The sequence below is a fragment of the Ictidomys tridecemlineatus genome, chromosome 5 (assembly GCF_052094955.1).
Source record: "Ictidomys tridecemlineatus isolate mIctTri1 chromosome 5, mIctTri1.hap1, whole genome shotgun sequence".
Taxonomy (NCBI): domain Eukaryota; kingdom Metazoa; phylum Chordata; class Mammalia; order Rodentia; family Sciuridae; genus Ictidomys; species Ictidomys tridecemlineatus.
Genome location: NC_135481.1, coordinates 122,524,683 through 122,544,368, shown reverse-complemented (window position 1 = coordinate 122,544,368; position 19,686 = coordinate 122,524,683). Strand labels below are relative to the sequence as shown.

The following is a 19,686-nucleotide window of genomic DNA, read 5'->3' as shown; positions in this document are numbered from 1 at the left end:
TTTAAGCAGGGGAGGGTCTTTCTCAGGGGTCACAGAAGTTATGGGTCACATGTCATCTGACTAATAGAAACAGAAACCATCAGTGCCATTTTAGAGAGTTAGTGTCAGAAGAAAAAACAAAAAAACTTTGATGTTAGATATGACAAGATGATGTTCATGTCCCTGGGAGGCCAAAAGACAACAAAAGATGTGAACTTATTTCATGGATCTTCACTCCAGAACTCACTTTTATCTTTTCACTTGGAATTTGGATGATACACTACTTTTCCAAAAATAAAGAAGGAAAATCCATACCAGTCTGGGAAAACTATTCCATATAGAACATACACTTAATTACACTCTATCAACTCAAGTTTCTTTTTTTTCTCTCTCCCTAAACTAGTCCTACCTCACGGTCTCTGGACCTACTTAATCCTACTTTTCTGTTTACTTATTTTATTTCATAACCCAAGACAGTTGTTTGCAGTTTTCTGATGCTCCTCTTCTGCCTTACTGTCTTTTAAACCATTCAGAATATCAGACTCCCTTTCTTCTGGATGCTCCAATATGTCTGAGGGAGGGACTCTGCTGCTACCATTGGTGTCTTTGTGGCACTGGTACCCTTTCTTGAATACTCACTGCCCTACCTTGTACTCCCTGCTTCAGGCCCCCAGCCTCCCACTTTCAACCCTGCTTAAGTAACTGACATGTACAAAATCTGACCTCCCTCACCCCATTCACTGTTCTGCAACAAGCCAACAGCCAGCCACGATCTATCACATGGGGAGGACTAACCTAGTCCTCTTCTCATCAGGCCCTGCCAGCCAGGAGGGTATACTTGGGACAGTAAGAATTTGGAAACCTAGCATCTTGCAATCAAATTTACTTACCTTCCAAGAATACTTACTATTATTTGAATTTTGATTATAAAATCTGAGAAATAAACAACATACTTCCATTTCTCTTAGAAAAAGAAATTTTTGTGCCAACAGGTCACTGTCATACCTGTTCTCCTTGCCATTCTGGATGAATGAATGCCTGTCCGCTGTGGTTCTCTCACTGCAAACATAAGTATTCCGCCGTGTCATCCCTCCAGATGCTGTGCTACTCTGTAAGAAAAGGGCATTTCTCTGTTAAACTATTAGGTTAAGTACAGACCAATAAGGAAAAAAAGAACACATCTATGTAAGCACAAATACTCAGTCTTTAAAAACATGCTAAATTATCAACAGCAATGGCCAAAAGACAAAAAAAACAGGAGATGTCAACTTGTATAACTCTCATCTGGCAGACCTAGTGAAAAGTAGCTATGACAGAGTGACTTTGAAAAGCTGGTCTATTAATAACAAATAAAATAATCATCCACAGATTACTTAAAATCAAGACAATAGGGTGACCCACTATTTTTTAAAAGCAAATACTTTCAAAATAAAAAATTATTTTATATATATATATATATATAAATTATAAAGTAAAAAACTCTTGACATAAAACATCTGCATGATATTGGATTTGATATCAGATTCATAGACAGGGCACCAAAAAACATGAACTTAAAATAAATAAACAAACAAATAAATAAATAAAAAATAAGGCAGATTTTAGCAAGTGGATAAAGTTATGGGCGCAGTGGTGCACACCAGTAATTTCAGCAACCCAGGAGGCTGAGGCAGAAGGATCAAATTTGAGGCCAGCTTTAGCAATTTTGCAACTTGGTGAGACCCTGTCTCAAAAAAAAAAAAAAAAAAAAAAAAAAAAGACTGGGGATGTGGCACAGTGCTTAAGTGTCACCAATTTGATGCCAGGTACCAATCTCTACCCCCCCAAAATGGAATTGTGTGTATCAATGAACATTATCAAGAAAATAAAGAGAAACTCCTAGGCTCAAGTGATCTTCCTGCATCAGCCTTCCAAGCAGTTGGGACTGTACAGGAACATCACCATGCCTGGTTTCAAACAACTTAATTAAAAATGGGCAATATGCTGTGCAGGGGGATTAAATGAACTCTAGATGGGGCAAAAAGGAAAAGGGGAGGGAGGGAAAGAGAGCAGGTACAGGGGTAGAAAAGATGGTGAAATGTGATGGTTATCATTATCCTAAGTATATGTATGAAGACACAAAGGATGTGACTCTACTTTGTGTATAACCAGAGATATGAAAAATTGTGTTCTATATATGGAATGTGAATTGTAAGGCATCCTCTTGTCATATATTACAAATTAAAATTAAAAGAAAAAAAGGAAGAAAAAAAAGGGAAAAAATAAATAATGAACAATAAAAAAAATTACAGATTGAAAAAAAAAAACAACAAAAAATACCCCCAAAATGGGCACTTGAAGGGCTGGGGGATATGCTAAATTGGTAGACTGCTTGCCTTGCATCATGCACAAGGCCCTGGGTTTAATCCCTAGCACCACCACCAAAAAAAAAAAAAAAACCAACTTGAGCTGGATTCACACCTGCAATCACAGTGACTCAGGAGGCTGAGAGGCAGGAGAATCTCAAATTCGAGGTCAGCTTCAGCAACTTAGTGAGACCCTGTCTTAAAATAAATAAAAAGGGCTGGGGGTGTAGCTTAGCACTTCTGGGTAGCAAATTCCCAGTAACAAAAATAAAAATAAAATAAAATAAAATAAAAAGTAAAAAGGGCAACTTGAATAGAAATTTATCCAAAGAAGTTATACAAATGGCCAAAAAGCACAGAAAAAGATGTTTGATTATCATTGGTCATTAAGGAAATATAAAAAACCATGAAATACTACTTCATACTCACTAGGATGGTTATAATAAAAATGAAAATAGTGTTGGCAAGGATGTGGAGAAACAGGAACTCTCATATATTGCTGGGAGGAATGTAAAATGATGCAGATGTTATGAACAGTTTGGTAGCTCCTCAAAAAGTTAAACAGAATGACATGACCCAGGAATTTTTTATTTTTTTTTTTTTAATATTTATTTTTTAGTTCTCGGCGGACACAACATCTTTGTTGGTATGTGGTGCTGAGGATCGAACCCGGGCCGTATGCATGCCAGGCGAGCGCGCTACCGCTTGAGCCACATCCCCAGCCCATGACCCAGGAATTTTATCCTTTGGTATTATGTCCAAGATAAATGAAAAGCTAAATAATCCACATGGAAATCTGCACACAAATGTTTACTAACACTTTATTTGGGGCTGAGGTTGTGGCTCAGTGGTAGAGTGCTTGCCTAGCATGCATGAGGCACTAGGTTCCATCCTTAGCACCACATAAAAATAAAATAAAAATGCAGTATCCACCTAAAAAACTAAAAAATAAATATTAACAAAAGAATGTTTATAACACTTTATTGAACATAAATAAAAGGTGGAAATAACCTAAATTCCTATCGACAGATATTCAGACAAATTGCGGTCTGCATGTACCCAAAGGCATATTAGTTAGCTGTAAAACGGAATAGAGTACTAATACATGTTATAACTCAGATGAATTCTGAAAACATGCTGAGTTAAAGAAGGCAGACACAAAAGAACACACATTACATGGTTCCACTTATATGAAATGTTTGGAACAGGCAAGCCTGGAGAGAGAAAACAGACTGGTGATTGCCAGGGGAGGAGGAATGGGATGATATTTAATGGGTAGAGGGTACTCTTTGGGATTGTTGAAATCTTAAGAAACTGGAGAGAAATGGTGGTTGCACAACACTGAGCACAGTAAATGCCACCGAGCTGCATACTTTAAAATGGGTAACTATATGTCATGTGAACAGCATATCAATCTAGCTCTTGAAATAAAAACTTTTTAAAAAGGAACTAAAGTCAAAATGATGAATTTTACCATTTTCTCCCATCCTTCCCTCTTCTCTGTCTGTATAGGGGATTGAACACTCAGCGGGTGTTTGTCATTGAGCTACATTCCTAGTGGCTTTTTTTTTTTTTTTTAATCACGAGACAGCGTTTCCCTAAGTGGTTAGGTCCTTGCAAGGTTGCTCAGGCTGGCCCTGAACTTTCAATCCTTCTGCCTCATCCTCCAGAGTCATTGGAATCGCAGGCAGGTGCTGGCTTCGTATAATTTATTATTATTATTACTACTACTTTTTGCAGCACTGGAGATGGAACCCAGAGGTGTGCACATTTGGCAAGTGCTTTACCAGTTCTTTTTTATTTTTGAATTAGGGTCTCACCAAATTGCTAAGTCTGGCTTAGCCCCCTGAGCCACTGGGATTACAGGTGTGCAACATGATGCCCATTCCAATCTATAATCATTTTTTTCTTTCTTTCTTTTTTATACCTTTAGTTTATTGATTTATATGTAGTTCTGAGGATCAAACCCAGGGCGCCGCACATGCCAGACAAGTGCTCTACTGCTGAGCCACAACCCCCAACCCCCATTTTTTTCTTTTTAAAATATTCTTTTAGTTGGGCTGGGGCTGTAGCTCGGTGGTAGAGCACCACCTTGCATGTATGAGGCACTGGGTTCGATCCTCAGGATCCTCAGCACCACATAAAAATAAAGATATTAAAAAAAAAACATTCTAGGGCTGGGGATGTGGCTCAAGCGGTAGCGCGCTCGCCTGGCATGCGTGCGGCCCAGGTTTGATCCTCAGCACCACATACAAAGATGTTGTGTCTGCTGAAAACTAGAAAATAAATATTAAAAAATTCTCTCTAAAAAAAAAAATTCTTTTAGTTGTAGATGGACATGATATCTTTACTTGCCTCACATGTTCAAGGCAAGTGCTCTGCCACTGAGCCACAACCTCAGCCCTATAATCTTTTTTCTAATCATATAATTTCTGAACAAAGATAAAGCACTCACCCTTAATGAAGCATGAGTGGACCATGTGCAGTAAAACATTGAAAACTAATGGGACAAATTATGATAATGTTGTTGTTATCATCTGGATGACTGTTCCCCAAGGTCCAGGAGTTAAAAGACTAGGCTCTAGTGTGGCAATATTGGAGGTGGGGCCTGGTGGGAGGTACTTAGGTCATCAGGGTTATGGCCCTGGACCATCCACTCTCTGTTTCCTGGCTAAGGAAGTGAGTGGTGTGTTCCACCACATGTTCCTGCCATGATGTACTGCCTTCACTGGAGGCCCAAAGCTACAAAGCTGCCCCGTCCTGTACTGGAACTGCTAGAACTGTGAGCCAAAACAAACCCTTTCTTTTTATAAGTTAGTTGCTTCAGGTATTATATTCTAGCAATGCTAACTAATACATGGTTAATTACTCTGCTATTTTATTTTTCATCAAAATCTCTTTTTCGTTCTTCAAGGTGTCAAGTACAGACACAAAGCCAGGATCCGATATCAGTCAGACTTGGTGCTTCAGATAATGCCACAGGTGACTTCTGCCCTTTATCTCCTGTCCTTTCCTTCCTTGCTGCTTGGTCCTTATAGACAGGTTTATCAGTACTGCCTTTCCTGCTTTCTCTCTATCTCCTCCACTGCCTTGAACCTCAGGAAGGGCAAGCAATGGCCCAGGAACCCTTGGCACAGTCTGGCATGGAGAAGCCCCAGAAACAATCGTATGAGGACCCAGTCCTTATGTTTTAGGCATTAATATTTCAAACATGTTAGGTTGTTATGCTGATGTTTCTTTAGAAATACCACAATGCAGCAATGTCAGTCTTTAACTGTGGTGCTTCTGGTCTCCACATAAACGTGAAGTTTCCTTATTCTTCCAGGAAGAAGGAAAAATTCAGTAGGATATCTTGTACAAGATCTTGGTGTTCATCTGTTGAAATTTGGTCCCAGGCCTTGGGCAATGCTTGGATACCTGCCAAGTCTCCCCACTGGATAGAGGAAAAGAGATACTTTCTCTTCAGATACGAACTTCAATAATGTCTCTCAATATCTTGCAACCATTTCAACATGTCAACCACTGAAGGGCTCTCAGCCGAGGGCTGCAGAACAGCATCAAGGCGGACCACATCTGCATGTTGCTCACAGACCTGAAACACTTGCTCCACATGGCTGCTGACCGTGTCGCGCATCTTGAGGAGGGTGGCTAGCCTCTCTCTTAGCTTGTCCAGGACAATGTCCCCAGCCGCCAGCTGCTTGCGCCTCAGCTACTCAGCCCGGAGCGCCAGCACATCTTGGAACCGCATGCTTTGCGTGGCCTGCAACTGCTTTGCCAGGTTGCTGAGGGAGGCCAGGAGCAGCCAGCAGTCCACGCAGGGTGCTCTCCCACAGGCCCTGCTGCTCCTCCACTGCCGGGAAGCACTTCTTCAGGGCCTCCTGCACAGCATGTAAAGGCCAGTCTTGAGCCATCTTCTTCTGGAAAGCGCAGCGGCTCGCACTCTCTCTCTATTTTATTTTTGGGTAGCCCAAGGCAACTTCTCTTTTATGAACAAATATAGGTAGCTGATAATGCTCTAGATGTCCTTTCGCAACAGTAGCATGCAGAAAGGTAAGAGTAATGACAATGGAAAAGGCATGAAAGCAGAGAATGAAGTCCTTCCTTGTCTTTTCTGCTAATAACAAAAGTCGAAGAATGAATTTAAACCAAAGGGCCATGAAATGACAATTCCATTTTATGGCATTCAGAAGGCAAAATACAGCCAGGCATGGTGGTGCATGCCTGTAATCCCAGTAACTTGAGTGGCTGAGGCAGGAGGATTGCAAGTTCAAAGCCAGCCTCAGCAACTTAGCAAGGCCTTGTCTCTAAATAAAATATAGAAAATGAATAGGGATGGGGCTCAGTGGTTAAGTGCTCCTGGGTTCAATCCCTGGTTACCCCAAAAAAGAATCAAAAACAAAAAAGAAGCAGCAAAATACAAATATTTTTAACACAGGGTTTACTACGACTAAACACAATGCTGGAGGATGAAGATGAAAACCCTGGAGCTGGGGCTGGGGATGTGGCTCAAGCAGTAGCGCGTTACCCTGGCATGCGTGCGGCCTGGGTTCGATCCTCAGCACCACATACAAAGATGTTGTGTCTGCCGAAAACTAAAAAATAAATATTAAAAAAAAATTCTCTCTCTCTAAAAAAAAAAAAAACCTGGAGCTCTTTTATGCACCTCTGTCCCATTCAGTATTTGATGAAAAGCTTCCAAGGGAGAAGCAGCCTGCCTGGGGCTCCTCTCTCAGGTTTTTCTGGGGCAGAAGAAGGGCTGCCTCACAGTTACCTTTGTAAATAAGACATGCTTGCTGAATAATCTTAACTTCACTCACTTCTCTGCAAATTATTTCCAAACAATACTTCTAGCAATGCTAAAAACAATTATCAGAGAGAAACACTTCAATTCACAGTAAAGTGTTCTGAATCAGAATGGATTCAATTCAATTGAACAAACACTAACTACTCACTGGGGATATTTTTATTAAGGGCAGAGATTAAGGTCAGCAATGTAACTTCAGGCAATTACCAACTGCCTTGCATTTTCTTTACGTTATAGTCTAGCTAAGTCATGGTCCCTGGCATAGGGCACACATGCCCTGCTAGAGCACAGCCTCCAGGTGCCATGCCCACCAGGCTTCTGATCACTGTCACCTGTCTGCACTGCAGTTTTTACTGACTTCCTCCATTAGACTGTGCGGTCACTCCATGTCTAGTACCAGACACAATCTAAAGCTCAGATGTCTGTACAGTTAATTGCAAAGAGCCTTTACACACAGGACCTGATCACTCACCCAGTGTGTGGGACATGTGCTATGTTTAAATGTTCGCATCCCTCCAAAATTCATGTTGAAGCATCATCTCCAATGTAATGACACTAAGTGGGGCTTCAGAAGGTCATCAGTGTTTTATGAATGGGCTTGTCAGCGGCAAATTTGCCCCTGTGCTGTGTGTGCACAATGTTCTTCTCTGGAGGATATAGCAACAGGGTACCACCTTGGGAGCAAATGCCAATGAACCTGGTAATGCTTTGCTTTGCCCTGGGATTTTCTGGCCTCTAGAACAATAAGAATGAATTTCTGTTCCTTATACTCAGCCAGGTATTGTGTCATAGCAGCAGGAATGAAGTAGAACAGGGGGTATCAACCAGAAATACCTACAATGTAGCAAGTGGAATTTCTATAGGTGGAGATAGTATGCAGCCTAGTGGATGGATGTTCCAAGCAGAGGAGAGCACAGGAGTGAAACAGGTAGACTCAGAATAGTGGTGTCTAGCTGGTTCTAGCCCAGCAATCCTAGGGACTACTCCTCAGGCCAGCAATACTTACACTGGGGACAGCGGGGCTTTTCTTTCGTTCAGGAATATCCGCCTTGTTGGGATTACTTGCATTCCCAAGCATGGGACTGGCTGGAGCAATTCCCTTTCCTCCCCCAGCACTGCCACCTGATTTCCGGGAAGGAATTCCATCTTCTTTGAGGTCACTATCTGCAGTGCTGGTCTGACTCCTCTTTGGATATGCCACAACTGAAGGAATAGCTGGTCCAGCTAAAAAAAAAAAAAAAAAAAAAAAAAAAAAAAAAAAAAAAAAAAAAAAAAAGTTCATGCTTTAAAAGACAGAAAGTAGCTGATGCAGTGGCAAAGGCTTGTAATCCCAGTGACTCAGGAAGCAGGAATTGCTACTTAATGAGTCCAGTCTCAAAATAAAATAACAATAATAATAAAAAGAGCTGGAGCTGTGGTTCAGTGGTAGAATGCCCTTGAGTTAAAAAAAAAAAAAAAAGCAGTTTCACATATTATTCTGTGAAAAAAATTGTAAGATAATCTAAGATTCATCTAAAAAGTATAAAACAGTAAAATCCTTAAAATGGTTCCCATTTTACATATAATATTGACCCTGCTCTATAAAATGAATCTGATTGCCAGTCACAGTGGCACATGTCTGTAATCTCAGTGACTCGGGAGGCTGAGACAGGAAGATTTCGAGTTAAAACTCAGCCTCAGCAACTCAGGGAGGCCCTGAGCAACCTGGCAAGACCCTGTTGCTAATAAAATATTTTTAAAAAGAGGTGGGGATGTGGCTTGGTGGTAAGCACCCCTGCGTTCAATCCTTAGTACCAAAAAAAACAAAAACAAAAAAACCCCACAAACAGAATTTGATTTTAAATTTCGCTTACTAGGGGTTGGGGTTGGGGTTGTGGCTCAGCGGTAGTGCATCTGCCTGTGACAGGCACTGGGTTTGATTCTCAGAACTGTGTATAAATAAATGTCTATCAACAACTAAATATATATATATATATATATATATATGTATATATATATATATTTTTTTTTAAAAAAAAGGAAGTACAAAAACCTTTTTTAAAATATGAGATTCTGAATGGAGATAGACACCAATCCACTCTACAGCCTCATTCAAATTCCCCATTTTATTTGCACTTGTGTGTCTAATACTACACATTTTATCATAGACCTTGTGGGGCTACCCTTTCATGGCCTCAGCCATCTTCCACCCCAATTCCCTGATCTTTAGCTCTGACAACCAATAACCTGTGCTCCATATCTATCATTCTGTCATTTCAAGAATATTATATGAATATAATCAATAGCATGTGACTTGAGACTGTTCTTCCCACTTAGTATCCATCCACATCACTGTAGGTATCGAGGTTCCTTCCTATTTACTGTGCACCAGTTGGTGGTATGGAGGTAGCACACAGTCACATATATAAGTCTTTTCCTCATGAGTTTATTGTTTGGTTATGATATTTAAAAAGACTTTTCCAGTCCAAGTTACAAAACTTTTTTTGGACTTTTTTTTTTTGTGTGGTGTTGGGGATTGAACTCAGGGCTTTACATATGCTAGACAAACACTAACACTGAGCTATACTTATAGCTAAGGGATTTCATTTTTTATATTTTCATATCATGAAGCCCAGTTGGAATTTATCCTTAGATAAGATGTGAGAAAGGGATCCAATTATTTTTTTCTGATTATTTCCAAATTGCTCATTATCAAATTTATTAATTAATAAATCAATTTCTTTTAAAACAAGATAAAGAACCCTTTGAAAGTCTGATTGAGATCACCCTTCTCAGGAAAGTGCATATATATACACACTGGGGTTTACACCTGGGCCCCACATTAGGAAGCACTGGGGGTCAGAGTGGTCCTTGGTCCTGTGGCTTGTGGTACGGAGGCAGAAGGACCTCAGTGCTTTTCAGTGGGCCTGCTTCACTGGGAGGCTCACTGGGGCCTGTCCTGCTCAGAGCACTTAAAAGACAGTGCTGGGGGCATTGTCAGAGCTTTCTTTTGCCAATTACTTCATCTCCAAAAAGAGTAAAAAAAAAAAAATGTCAGGAACATGGTCAGTGATTTTTCTCTATAAATCAATTTCTGGAAATAGTCCTGCATGAACTTCCTTTTAATATTAGAAGGTACAAGAAAGGATTCTGAAATCCTTTGAAAATTATTATTAAAAAGACCACTCCAATGAGGTGGTTTAGTGGACAAGCCACAGGACCAGGGACCAAGTGTCTTGGGTTTTGCCCTGGGTATTCTTCACTTGCTCTGTGACCTCAGGAGACCTAGTGACCTTCCTTGACCTACTTCTTTATTGAAAAAATGGGGGACTGGTGAGTATATGGCATCAGGTCCAAAGCTCTTTTTATTTCTAGCATTTTATGAGCAGGGGGAAAGGCATTAATACAGATAAAACCTATGGGCCTAAGGAAGAACAAACTTATTAAGGCAATGCCTAAAGAAATGAGAAAATTGAATTACTAGGTTTCTTTCAGCATTTAGGAACAATTCCCTTTAAATTGAATGATTTTAGGAAAAAAATGTGGGCATCTGCTAGCGTATTTCATCAGCAATTAACAAGAACACACAAGGCGACAGACCTGAATCCTACTTCATTCATAGATGCTACAAAGCCTGGTGTCAGAATGGGTTCTGAGCTCAGTTCTACCCTGGCAGAGCAGACACTGCAACAGCTTCAGTCCAGCCAGGCACTGGCATGCACTGGCAGGAAGAGCAGTGGAAACCAAAGCAAAGCAGCCTCACTTTATTTTTTTTTAGGTGTAGATGGACACAATACCTTTTATTTTATTTATTTTTATGTGATGCTGAGGATCGAATCTAGTGCCTCACACATGCTTAAGCAAGCTCTCTGCCACTGAACTACAACCCCAACCAGCATCATTTTTAATGCAAAACCAAAGCATGTCTGGAATGCTTTGTGTAGCTCAGTTTCAAATCTCAAGATCAAAGAATGGAGGTAAAAAATGTAAAGAGAAGGGAAATGAAATGAACAAGGGATTAATGGGGAGTTGCTGAGGCCATTGCCAAGTAGGAATGACGCATCGAAATTTCCTTGCCAGCGTACCCCAAGTTAAATGGACTTGCCTTGGAAATCCACTGTGACCTTGCATGTGTTTGAGAAAGGTGACCTTGCTCAAGGACCAGGGCGGATCTGGGTTTAGAGCTGACCAGGTTTTAGGGAGTATCCCGTCCTTGGGTTTAAGGCGTTCCCAGTTTAAGACAATAAGGGTTTTAGGGAAGTTCGAGGTTTAAGTTTATTGCTGCTGGGAATAGGGCGTTCCTGCTGCCTGAGTTCCTGCTGAGTTCTTGATTGGAATTGAAAGTTTTGGGGACGTGAATTGTGCGGGCAGAATGTGGATTTCCCCAGAACGTGATTGTAGAGGCCGGTGTGAGTTCGGGAATAAAGAATTGCTGTTTGAATCTACAAAGCTGTGAGTGGCTTGTGATTCTGTGCCCAGCCAAGACATTGGCAGGGAGTCCCACAGGAGGTCATTCTTTTAAATAGGACCAGGTCAGCTTGGGAAAGATGGAACACGCCCGTAATCCCAGGGGCTTGGGAGGCTAAGGCAGGAGGATCACAAGTTCAAAGCCAGCCTCAGCAAAAGCAAGGCGCTAAGCAACTCAGTGAGACTCCGTCTCTAAATAAAATACAAAAAAGTGCTCGGCATGTGGCTCATTGGTTGAGAGCCCCTTAATTCAATCCCTGGTACCGAAAAAGAAGAAAGGAAAAAAAAAAAAATAGGACTAGGTCAATATAGATTTACTTTCTGAACCCTAGAATACTGGAGTTAAAGGAATATCCACAATTTTTACATTTACAGCTACACATATGCTAGCATCTCAGGAACCCAAAAGAGCTGCCTTAAAGGTAGAATAACCACAGGGGTAGATCAGCCAACCCATCGGGGCCTTCAGCTTTCAGCTTCCAGTGAAGTTTAAGAGTGAGGGTGGCTTAACCAAATCAACAACAAGAGTGAGGATGAGAATGACACCATAACAATTAAAGCCAATTAAGACAAAACTGAGGTACCATGGACTCCCTAGGGTTGCTTTAACCAACATGGTGGCTACTGGCCACATGTGGTTCTATGTATTTACTTTAAGTGAGATTTAAAAACACTGTTAAGTCCACTTGATTGGGCTGCACAGATATAGAACATTGTTAGAAGCACAGAGAATTCTACCAGAGAATGCTGTCCTGCAAAGTAAAAACAAGGCAGGGGTGGAGAAGAGATGGACAGAACTCCAGACTACTAAGTCAGGGGTCTCAGAGGGTGAAAAGCCTTGGGGAGCTTCTGCCCAGCTGAGCCTTACCCAGCCAGAGTCCACCAAATCTGTCAAGGAGATAAGAGCCTTGATTGTGCCAGAACCTGAGAAAAGGCAGGCAGGCAATGCCACAAAGGAACATCACACCAATTTTCACCCTGGCAGACCACAAGCAAAAAAAGGGTGCAGCCAGAACTGCTGAACAGCCTCAGACTTACCATGGTCACTGTACCGTCTCTGCTTCTGGCTGGAAGAAACACTTCTCTGCACTTTGTGGTGAGGAGACTGGCCAGTGCTGTTGCTGAGGTCACTGCTTGGCCGCACCTTAGCAAGTGAAAGGTTGCTGCTAGAACTGGAGTCACTAGCGTCCAGCTACGGGAGAATGAGAAGAGCGGCAACCATACACGGACCCCAGTGGCTTGTCAGGAAGCTCAACTTCTCATGACCACACAGCTCTCATGAACATTCACTTAGAGAGGGGGCACAGCGATGTACAAGGTGACAACCCTAAACTCAGGCAAAAGCATTTTTCTGACTGCTGGGAAAACTCACAAAAGGTTATATATTAATGATCTTTCTAAGCTTTCTCAAACTAACGATGCTTTGTTTGCTTGATTTGACACATCATTTCTAAACTATTAATTACTACAGGTTAATTTATGAATATTCCTATATATTTTAAGGCATTGTTATTTTAAAGTTAAAATAGTAGCTCATAATGGTCACAGGAGTTAAGATTTGTTATTTGTAGGTAAACTTAAAAAATATTGCATCAAATGTTTTATATATTAAAAAAATAACCAAAGAAAATAGTTTATATAAACTGATCATTCATATAAAGGATATTTTAGCTCTTCCTCTTTGATTACTCTTACCTCTGAAGATTTTCTCCCCAACAACAAGTATGTAGCTGTGATTTCATCATATTTCATTTTACTGAGAGATTCTTGAATTTCTTCTTGTGAATATCCCATTCCTACCATAATATCTAAAAGAAGGGTATAATATGGTTTATGTGTTTTATTTGCATAAGAAATCATCTGTTACAGAGTAAAATAATTTTCCTTATTTGACCTAAAAAAATCATACACTTCCTAACATAAACAAATGGTTGAATGTGTTTCTGTTTCTGGGTACTGACGCAGGAAACTACAGGTGGTGATTCATGAATGGGGCAGAACAGAGAAGCCAGACAGTATGTCTTGTACACATTTCTCATTATTCATACTTGAGGTGCGCATATAGGAGTGAAGACAACAAGTCATGTAAGTAGATATACACAAACACGTAGGCACAGAGGAATTACCTATTCTCTTCTGGTCTGAGATGTCTAGTTCTGGTTCAACAAAGGGTTTAAGCTCATCTTCCTCATGCCCTGCATTGATCCACCTGTCCTTCATGATTTGCTGTAAAGGTGAACCATTCATTAGCAGCATAAAATAAAATATCCCAATGACCACAATATAGAAAAATTTATTTTCAACATTTTATTGATTACAGTTCAAAAGGTAACTTAACCCAGGCATGGTGGCATGCACCTGTAATCCCAGCTATACAGGTGAAAGGTTGAGGCAGGAGGATGGCAGAATCTAGGCTAGACAAGCAATTTTGCAAGATCTGCCTCAAAATAAAATAAAAAGGGCTAGGGATGTAGCTCAGTGGCAGACTGCTTATCTAGAATGTGTGAGGCCCTGGGTTTGATCTCAGGTACCACCCTCCCCTCACCAAAAAGAGGTAACTTAAAGAAAAGAAATATATTTTTTTTTTTCACTTCATGCTTTAAAAAAGCCCAGGAGAGATTTTAGTATGTCATACAAACCAAGCAAGTTCTGAAAATACTCATGACTCTCCAAGTCACTTGTATTATTACCTCTAGAGTGCCTCGCTTAATTGGGTTTAGCACCAGGAAGCGTTTGAGAAGGTTTTCACAGTCTGTGGACATGTAGAAAGGGATTCTGTATTTCCCTCGTAACACTCTCTCTCTAAGTTCCTTTGGGGATGTAGAGGAAAGAAAATGAGTCAACTTTAAGGTTAAAAAAAGAAAAAGAAAAAAGAAAACCCACTAAAGCCCCCATACCAATATAACATTAAAAACATCAATTCATACAACTTCATAAAAATCCTCTTAGTTTGGAGAAGAACATGACTATACCAAATTCTTATACCTTCAGATTTTGCCCGTCAAAGGGAAGTGACCCGCTGACTAGGGTGTACAGAATCACGCCAAGACTCCACACGTCGACTTCTGGCCCGTCGTACTTCTTGCCCTGGAAAAGCTCTGGGGCTGCGTATGGAGGACTACCACAGAATGTGTCTAGCTTACTGCCAAGAGTGAACTCGTTGCTGAAACCAAAATCTGCTATTTTAATGTTCATATCTGCATCTAACAACAGATTTTCAGCCTAGAGGGAAAACACCAAGATAAACATGAAAGTTAACCAAAAAACAATTACAATTCTGACTCATTATGAGTCAGCATCCTCTCATGAAAACTTTTTGTAATGACATGAGATCAGTATCTCCTAATAATAAAAATGAGAAAACACTGCTTCTAGAGAAAAAGCAGGAGACAAATTAGAACTCTTAATTTTATAACATGAATAATCCAAAACACACATCAAATACAGATTAATTACAGCAGTAATTTAAACATTCAATATACCCCCAAGATCAAGAAAAACACAATAACCTTTATGATTAACAATAAGGCTTTTAAAAAATATAGGCTCCTGCTTTAAGTAGACAGCTGTATTTCATAAAAACTGCTAGAGTTGAGAAATGGCTATTATTGGGAAGGGAGAAATCTCACGCAAGAGAAAAAAATCAGCCCCTTTCATTTACTTCAACCAACATATACGAAGCAGTTACCACACAGCAGAGGTTGGACTGGTGATGGAAGTGTAAGGATGAGCCAGACAGGGCCCTGCCTCAGTTCAGAAGGGGAGAGAAGAAGGGCTGTGGTTGTAGCTCAGTGGTACAGTGCTTGTCTAGTGTGTGTAAAGCATTGGGTTTGATCCTCAGCACCACATAACAATAAATAAAATAAAGGTACTGTGTCCATCTACAACTTAAAAAAGTGGGAGAGGAGGAAGATAAGCAGCTGCCAGCTGCCGGAGACTCATGCACTGTGGCAGAGGTTCTACACACCAGGGGCTCAGCACTGGTGGGCAGGCAGCTTCCCAGAAGAAGTAAAATCAAGCCTGAGACAACTGATCCCAGAGGGTGGGTTTGCAGGTAGAACAGTCTGAAACCTATTCTTTCTAGAACCTGAAATCCTATGTGAGATGCACAGGTGGCCAGGCTGAAATGCAAAGGGCTGCCAAGTGACTTGTGCTTGAGAAGTATAGGTTTTCATTCTGAGGGAAAGAGGAAGCTACTGTGGAGTTGTTAAGCAGAGATGTGACAATCTTATTTATGTTTTCTAAAGACTACTCTGGATGCAATGTGGAAATCATACTGGTGAGGAAGGGGCAAAATCAGAAACAGAAGACATTAGGAAGGAAGAGCTCAGGCTTTGGATATGCTGAGAAGCCAAGGGGTGCTCAGGTAAAGAGGCCTTCATGCCACCTGCATCCTGGGAAGAGACCAAAGGTCACTGGTACATAGGCAGCCACCGGAGCTCCTAGAATAAAATCAAATGCACTGAGGGTGGGCAGCAATAGGAGCAAGTAAGAGGACAGCTTGCATGAGAAGGGCACAGAGAAGAGTGCAAAGTCAAGACTGAGTATCTAGTAAATAACTGGAGAATGTGCTGTGAAGGTGGAAAGAGAGAGGTATTATATCTGTAAGGTACCTAACGGAGAAACTAGGATCAACTGCAATATGGGGTAAACTCCAGCATGTGGAATGCTCTTGGTGAGAAGGTGGAAGAGAAAGAGAGTAAAGGAAGAAACAGACCGATGAGGCAGCAGACTGCACAGCCCTGCAGGGTACCACATTCTTGTAAAAAGGAGGGAAGTGAAGGCTGTCTGTAGGTGTGTTGGGTAGATGGGCCTGGTGGGAAAGTGCTCTGCCAGCCACACAACCTCTTCCTTCTCTGAGTAAGGACAGAGGTGCAGGCCCACAGGAGGCCTCTAGCAGGACTGCTGTTGGCAGGGGAGAATGCTCACTTGGGTAGAAAGGGTACAACACAGCACTGGAGATACTGTCCAGGGGCACCTGTGCAATTCTCGGGGATTTTTTTCTCTTTTTGGTTTTAACCACTGTGCTCCAGAGATCAACTACTAGCTGTCACTAAAACAGGAAATACTTTTAATAAACTTCACTTTTATTTTAATACTCCTTTGTATAATTTGATGAATAGGATTCAATTGTCATAGGATTTATTTTTCCTCTTTAATAACACATCTAATACATGCCTCATTTGTGAAATAACTGAGTGAGCTGAACATCCACTGAGCAAGGACACTTGGACATACCTTGAGGTCTCTGTGAACGATCCGCTTTTGGTGGCAATACTGTACTGCAGACACGATCTAGGTGGGTAAGAGGAGAAGATTAGTTACTCCTGGTACAGATGTGTAATTAAGAGGAAAGCTTTGTGGGCTGGGGTTGTAGCAGTAGCGTGCTTGCCTAGCATGTGTGAGGCACTGGGTTCAATTCTCAGCACCACATATAAACAAATAAAGGCCCATTGACAACTAATAAATAAATAGCACTGGGGATGTGGCTCAGTGGTTAAGTGTTCCTAGTATCAATCCCTAGTATCAAAAATAAAACAAAAGATGAAAGCTTCATTAATGTTCCCATGTTAAAAAAAAAATCTAAGCACTTGAATTGTGTGAATTTTTGAAAACAATTTTTTAAAATATTTTTCAGCTATAGATGAACTTTTTATTTATATTTATTTTATGTGGTGCTGAGGATGGAACCTAGTGCCTTACATGTGTGAAGCAAGTGCTCTGCCACTGAGCCACAACCCCAGGCCCCTGAAAACAATTTCTTATATTTTGAACTTTTCAATTTTGAGAATGTAAGGATGAAAGCAGGAAGGTAAATGTAAGGATTTTTTTCCAGTCTTCTCCAGTTTTCTTGGACTCTATCTGTTAATATTCCATTTATTTTTCAGAGAGGACAGGCCCAGTGCTTCTGGGCACTTATCATGACCTGTGAGCTAACCCACCACCAACCAGCAGTGGCAGACCCTTCATCCAGGTGTCTGCTCAGCACCCCTCTTCCATGCTTCTCCCCATAACACTCCCTGTTACTGTCAGCTAACGTTACTTACCTCTCCGGTGTTAGTTTCCTCTTTCTTAAAATGGAAGAATGGATGCTGATCGTATGTGAACTATGAACTGTGAAAATCACTACATGCATCAACAAGGGCTCCACTCACTTTCAGAAAAGATGTGTTTTTCTTTAGCCAACTTGCAATTATTACTACAATTAACACTGTTAATTAAACAACTGCTTACTGACATTTCACAATTACTGGTAACTTTAAATAGTCGGAAGCTTTATATGCTCATTAAGGAAATTTTAAAAAATATAAAAAAATACATGTAAGTGTATGCCTACACTACCATCAAATATTGAATAACTCCTGTTATTTTGTTGTATTTGCTTCTAGTCTTTTTTTTTTTTTTTTGGTATTTTGCATATGCTTTTAGATGTACATGATTTTGTATATACAAAACTGGGATTACAATGAAAATACTGTTTGTTTTTCCAAATCATCATCACTCCAAAAGTATAAACCAAATGGACACACTTATGCTGGACATAAAAGCATAGAGAGGACTGTTGTATATTTTGGTTCAAAATAAGCAGAAAGGAGAAACTAGGTTAGGGTCAGAATGGGATAAATACCAAAATCAGGGCTTCATTAAGAAGCTTTAGTACTTTATTTTCTAAAATTTTTTAGAAGAGAGAAAATTTTAATATTTATTTATTTTTTTATTTTATCGGCAGACATAACATCTTTGTTTGTATGTGGTGCTGAGGATCGAATCCGGGCCGCACGCACGCCAGGTGAGTGCGCTACTGCTTGAGCCACATCCCCAGTCCCCCCAATTTTTTCTTAATACTTATTTTTTAGTTTTAACTGAACACAATATCTTTATTTTATTTATTTATTTTTATGTGGTGCTGATGATGGAACCCAGGGCCTGGCACGTATTAGGCAAGTGCTCTACCACTGAGCCACAATCCCAGCCCCATGAATATTTATTTTAAATAAAGTACTAAAGCTTCATGGGGCTGGGGTTGTGGTTCAGCGGTAAAGCGCTCGCCTAGCATGTGCCAAGCCCTGGGTTGATCCTCAGCACTACATAAAAATAAATAAATAAAATAAAGGTATTGTGTCAACTACAACTAAAAAATATTTATTAAAAAAAATTTTTTCAGAATATGAGACCCACTCATAATCACCTAAAGGTACAAACATTCCAATGCCAAAACATGGGTTTCAGAGCATGTATTAGTCTACTGCTCTGAACACTACTGCTATTGAATTCTATCAACATGAAAACAGGGAGATGAAATAGCTTTGCTTTCCCAAACAAAATCTACCTATGACACAGGTAAATCTTACCTTACTGCTGCCTGGTCCCATTCAGCATTTATATTAGTTTTCCCTCTTATTTTCCCCCCCTCTTATTGAGATTTCTTTTTGTAGGTTATTTTTTAAATCTGCTTTTGAATCACATTTGATAATTTCCTGTCCATTCCCAGTTCATTTCTCTTCCTTTAGCTCTAAACATCTCAAAGCTAACCTGTTGACACAATCCCTAAAAATATGCAACTTAAACCCACTGTTTTCTTGTGTTCTGTTATTAGCTAGAGGCAGGCTGAGATTCTAGATGTTTTCTAGGTTAAAATAAGAATGTTAGCCTAATTCACTTTTGCTCACTCAAGAAAGGACAGAAACATCAACATTACCAGCCCACCAAGAAATAGATAAGAAAAGAAGATGTAGCCAGGAGTCTATTCCTTGTCTTGGAGAAGAGCAAGAGTGCAACCAAGCGACTGAGATGGCAGATGTACTGAGGAGAATGGAAATGGTGAGCAGTGGGACAAGGGATCCTTTGAGGAGGAAGGTGGAACCAAGGGCCTCTGCATGGCACAAAAAGGATCACACCCAGCATCCTGTACATGTAGAACACCTTACTCTTTGTCATAAACAGAAAAACTTAGACATTTCTTTTTTCTTTTTTTTTTTTTTAGTCAAAGTTGTGATGATTTGTAGAAGGCACAGCAATTAGAAAGTAAAAACACAGTATTGCGCCTGGTGCTGTCAGGTGTGAAGGAGCTGTCTAAGGCCAGTAGCCACCAGAAGGGAGGACAGTCTTTCT

At 40.5% G+C, this 19,686-nt stretch overlaps 1 protein-coding gene and 1 pseudogene across 22 annotated transcripts in view; both read right to left on the bottom strand.

Moving 5' to 3' along the window:
• Mark3 (microtubule affinity regulating kinase 3) overlaps positions 1-19,686 on the bottom strand; it is a 105,906-nt gene that overhangs the window by 16,755 nt on the left and 69,465 nt on the right. For 18 of the 22 annotated variants that reach the window (XM_021732770.2, XM_040275627.2, XM_021732771.2 and 15 more), the window contains 8 exons: positions 16,813-16,869; positions 14,560-14,796; positions 14,265-14,384; positions 13,701-13,800; positions 13,270-13,382; positions 12,613-12,766; positions 8,135-8,352; positions 985-1,088 (listed from right to left, as the gene is read on the bottom strand). In XM_021732770.2, the coding sequence (XP_021588445.2) occupies positions 985-1,088; positions 8,135-8,352; positions 12,613-12,766; positions 13,270-13,382; positions 13,701-13,800; positions 14,265-14,384; positions 14,560-14,796; positions 16,813-16,869 (1,103 nt within the window). The remainder of the gene's footprint in view (positions 1-984; positions 1,089-8,134; positions 8,353-12,612; positions 12,767-13,269; positions 13,383-13,700; positions 13,801-14,264; positions 14,385-14,559; positions 14,797-16,812; positions 16,870-19,686) is intronic. The other 4 variants (XM_021732772.2, XM_013362574.2, XM_078050971.1 and 1 more) reach the window with 1 other exon arrangement.
• On the bottom strand, positions 5,223-8,127 carry LOC110599050 (AFG2-interacting ribosome maturation factor pseudogene; annotated as a pseudogene).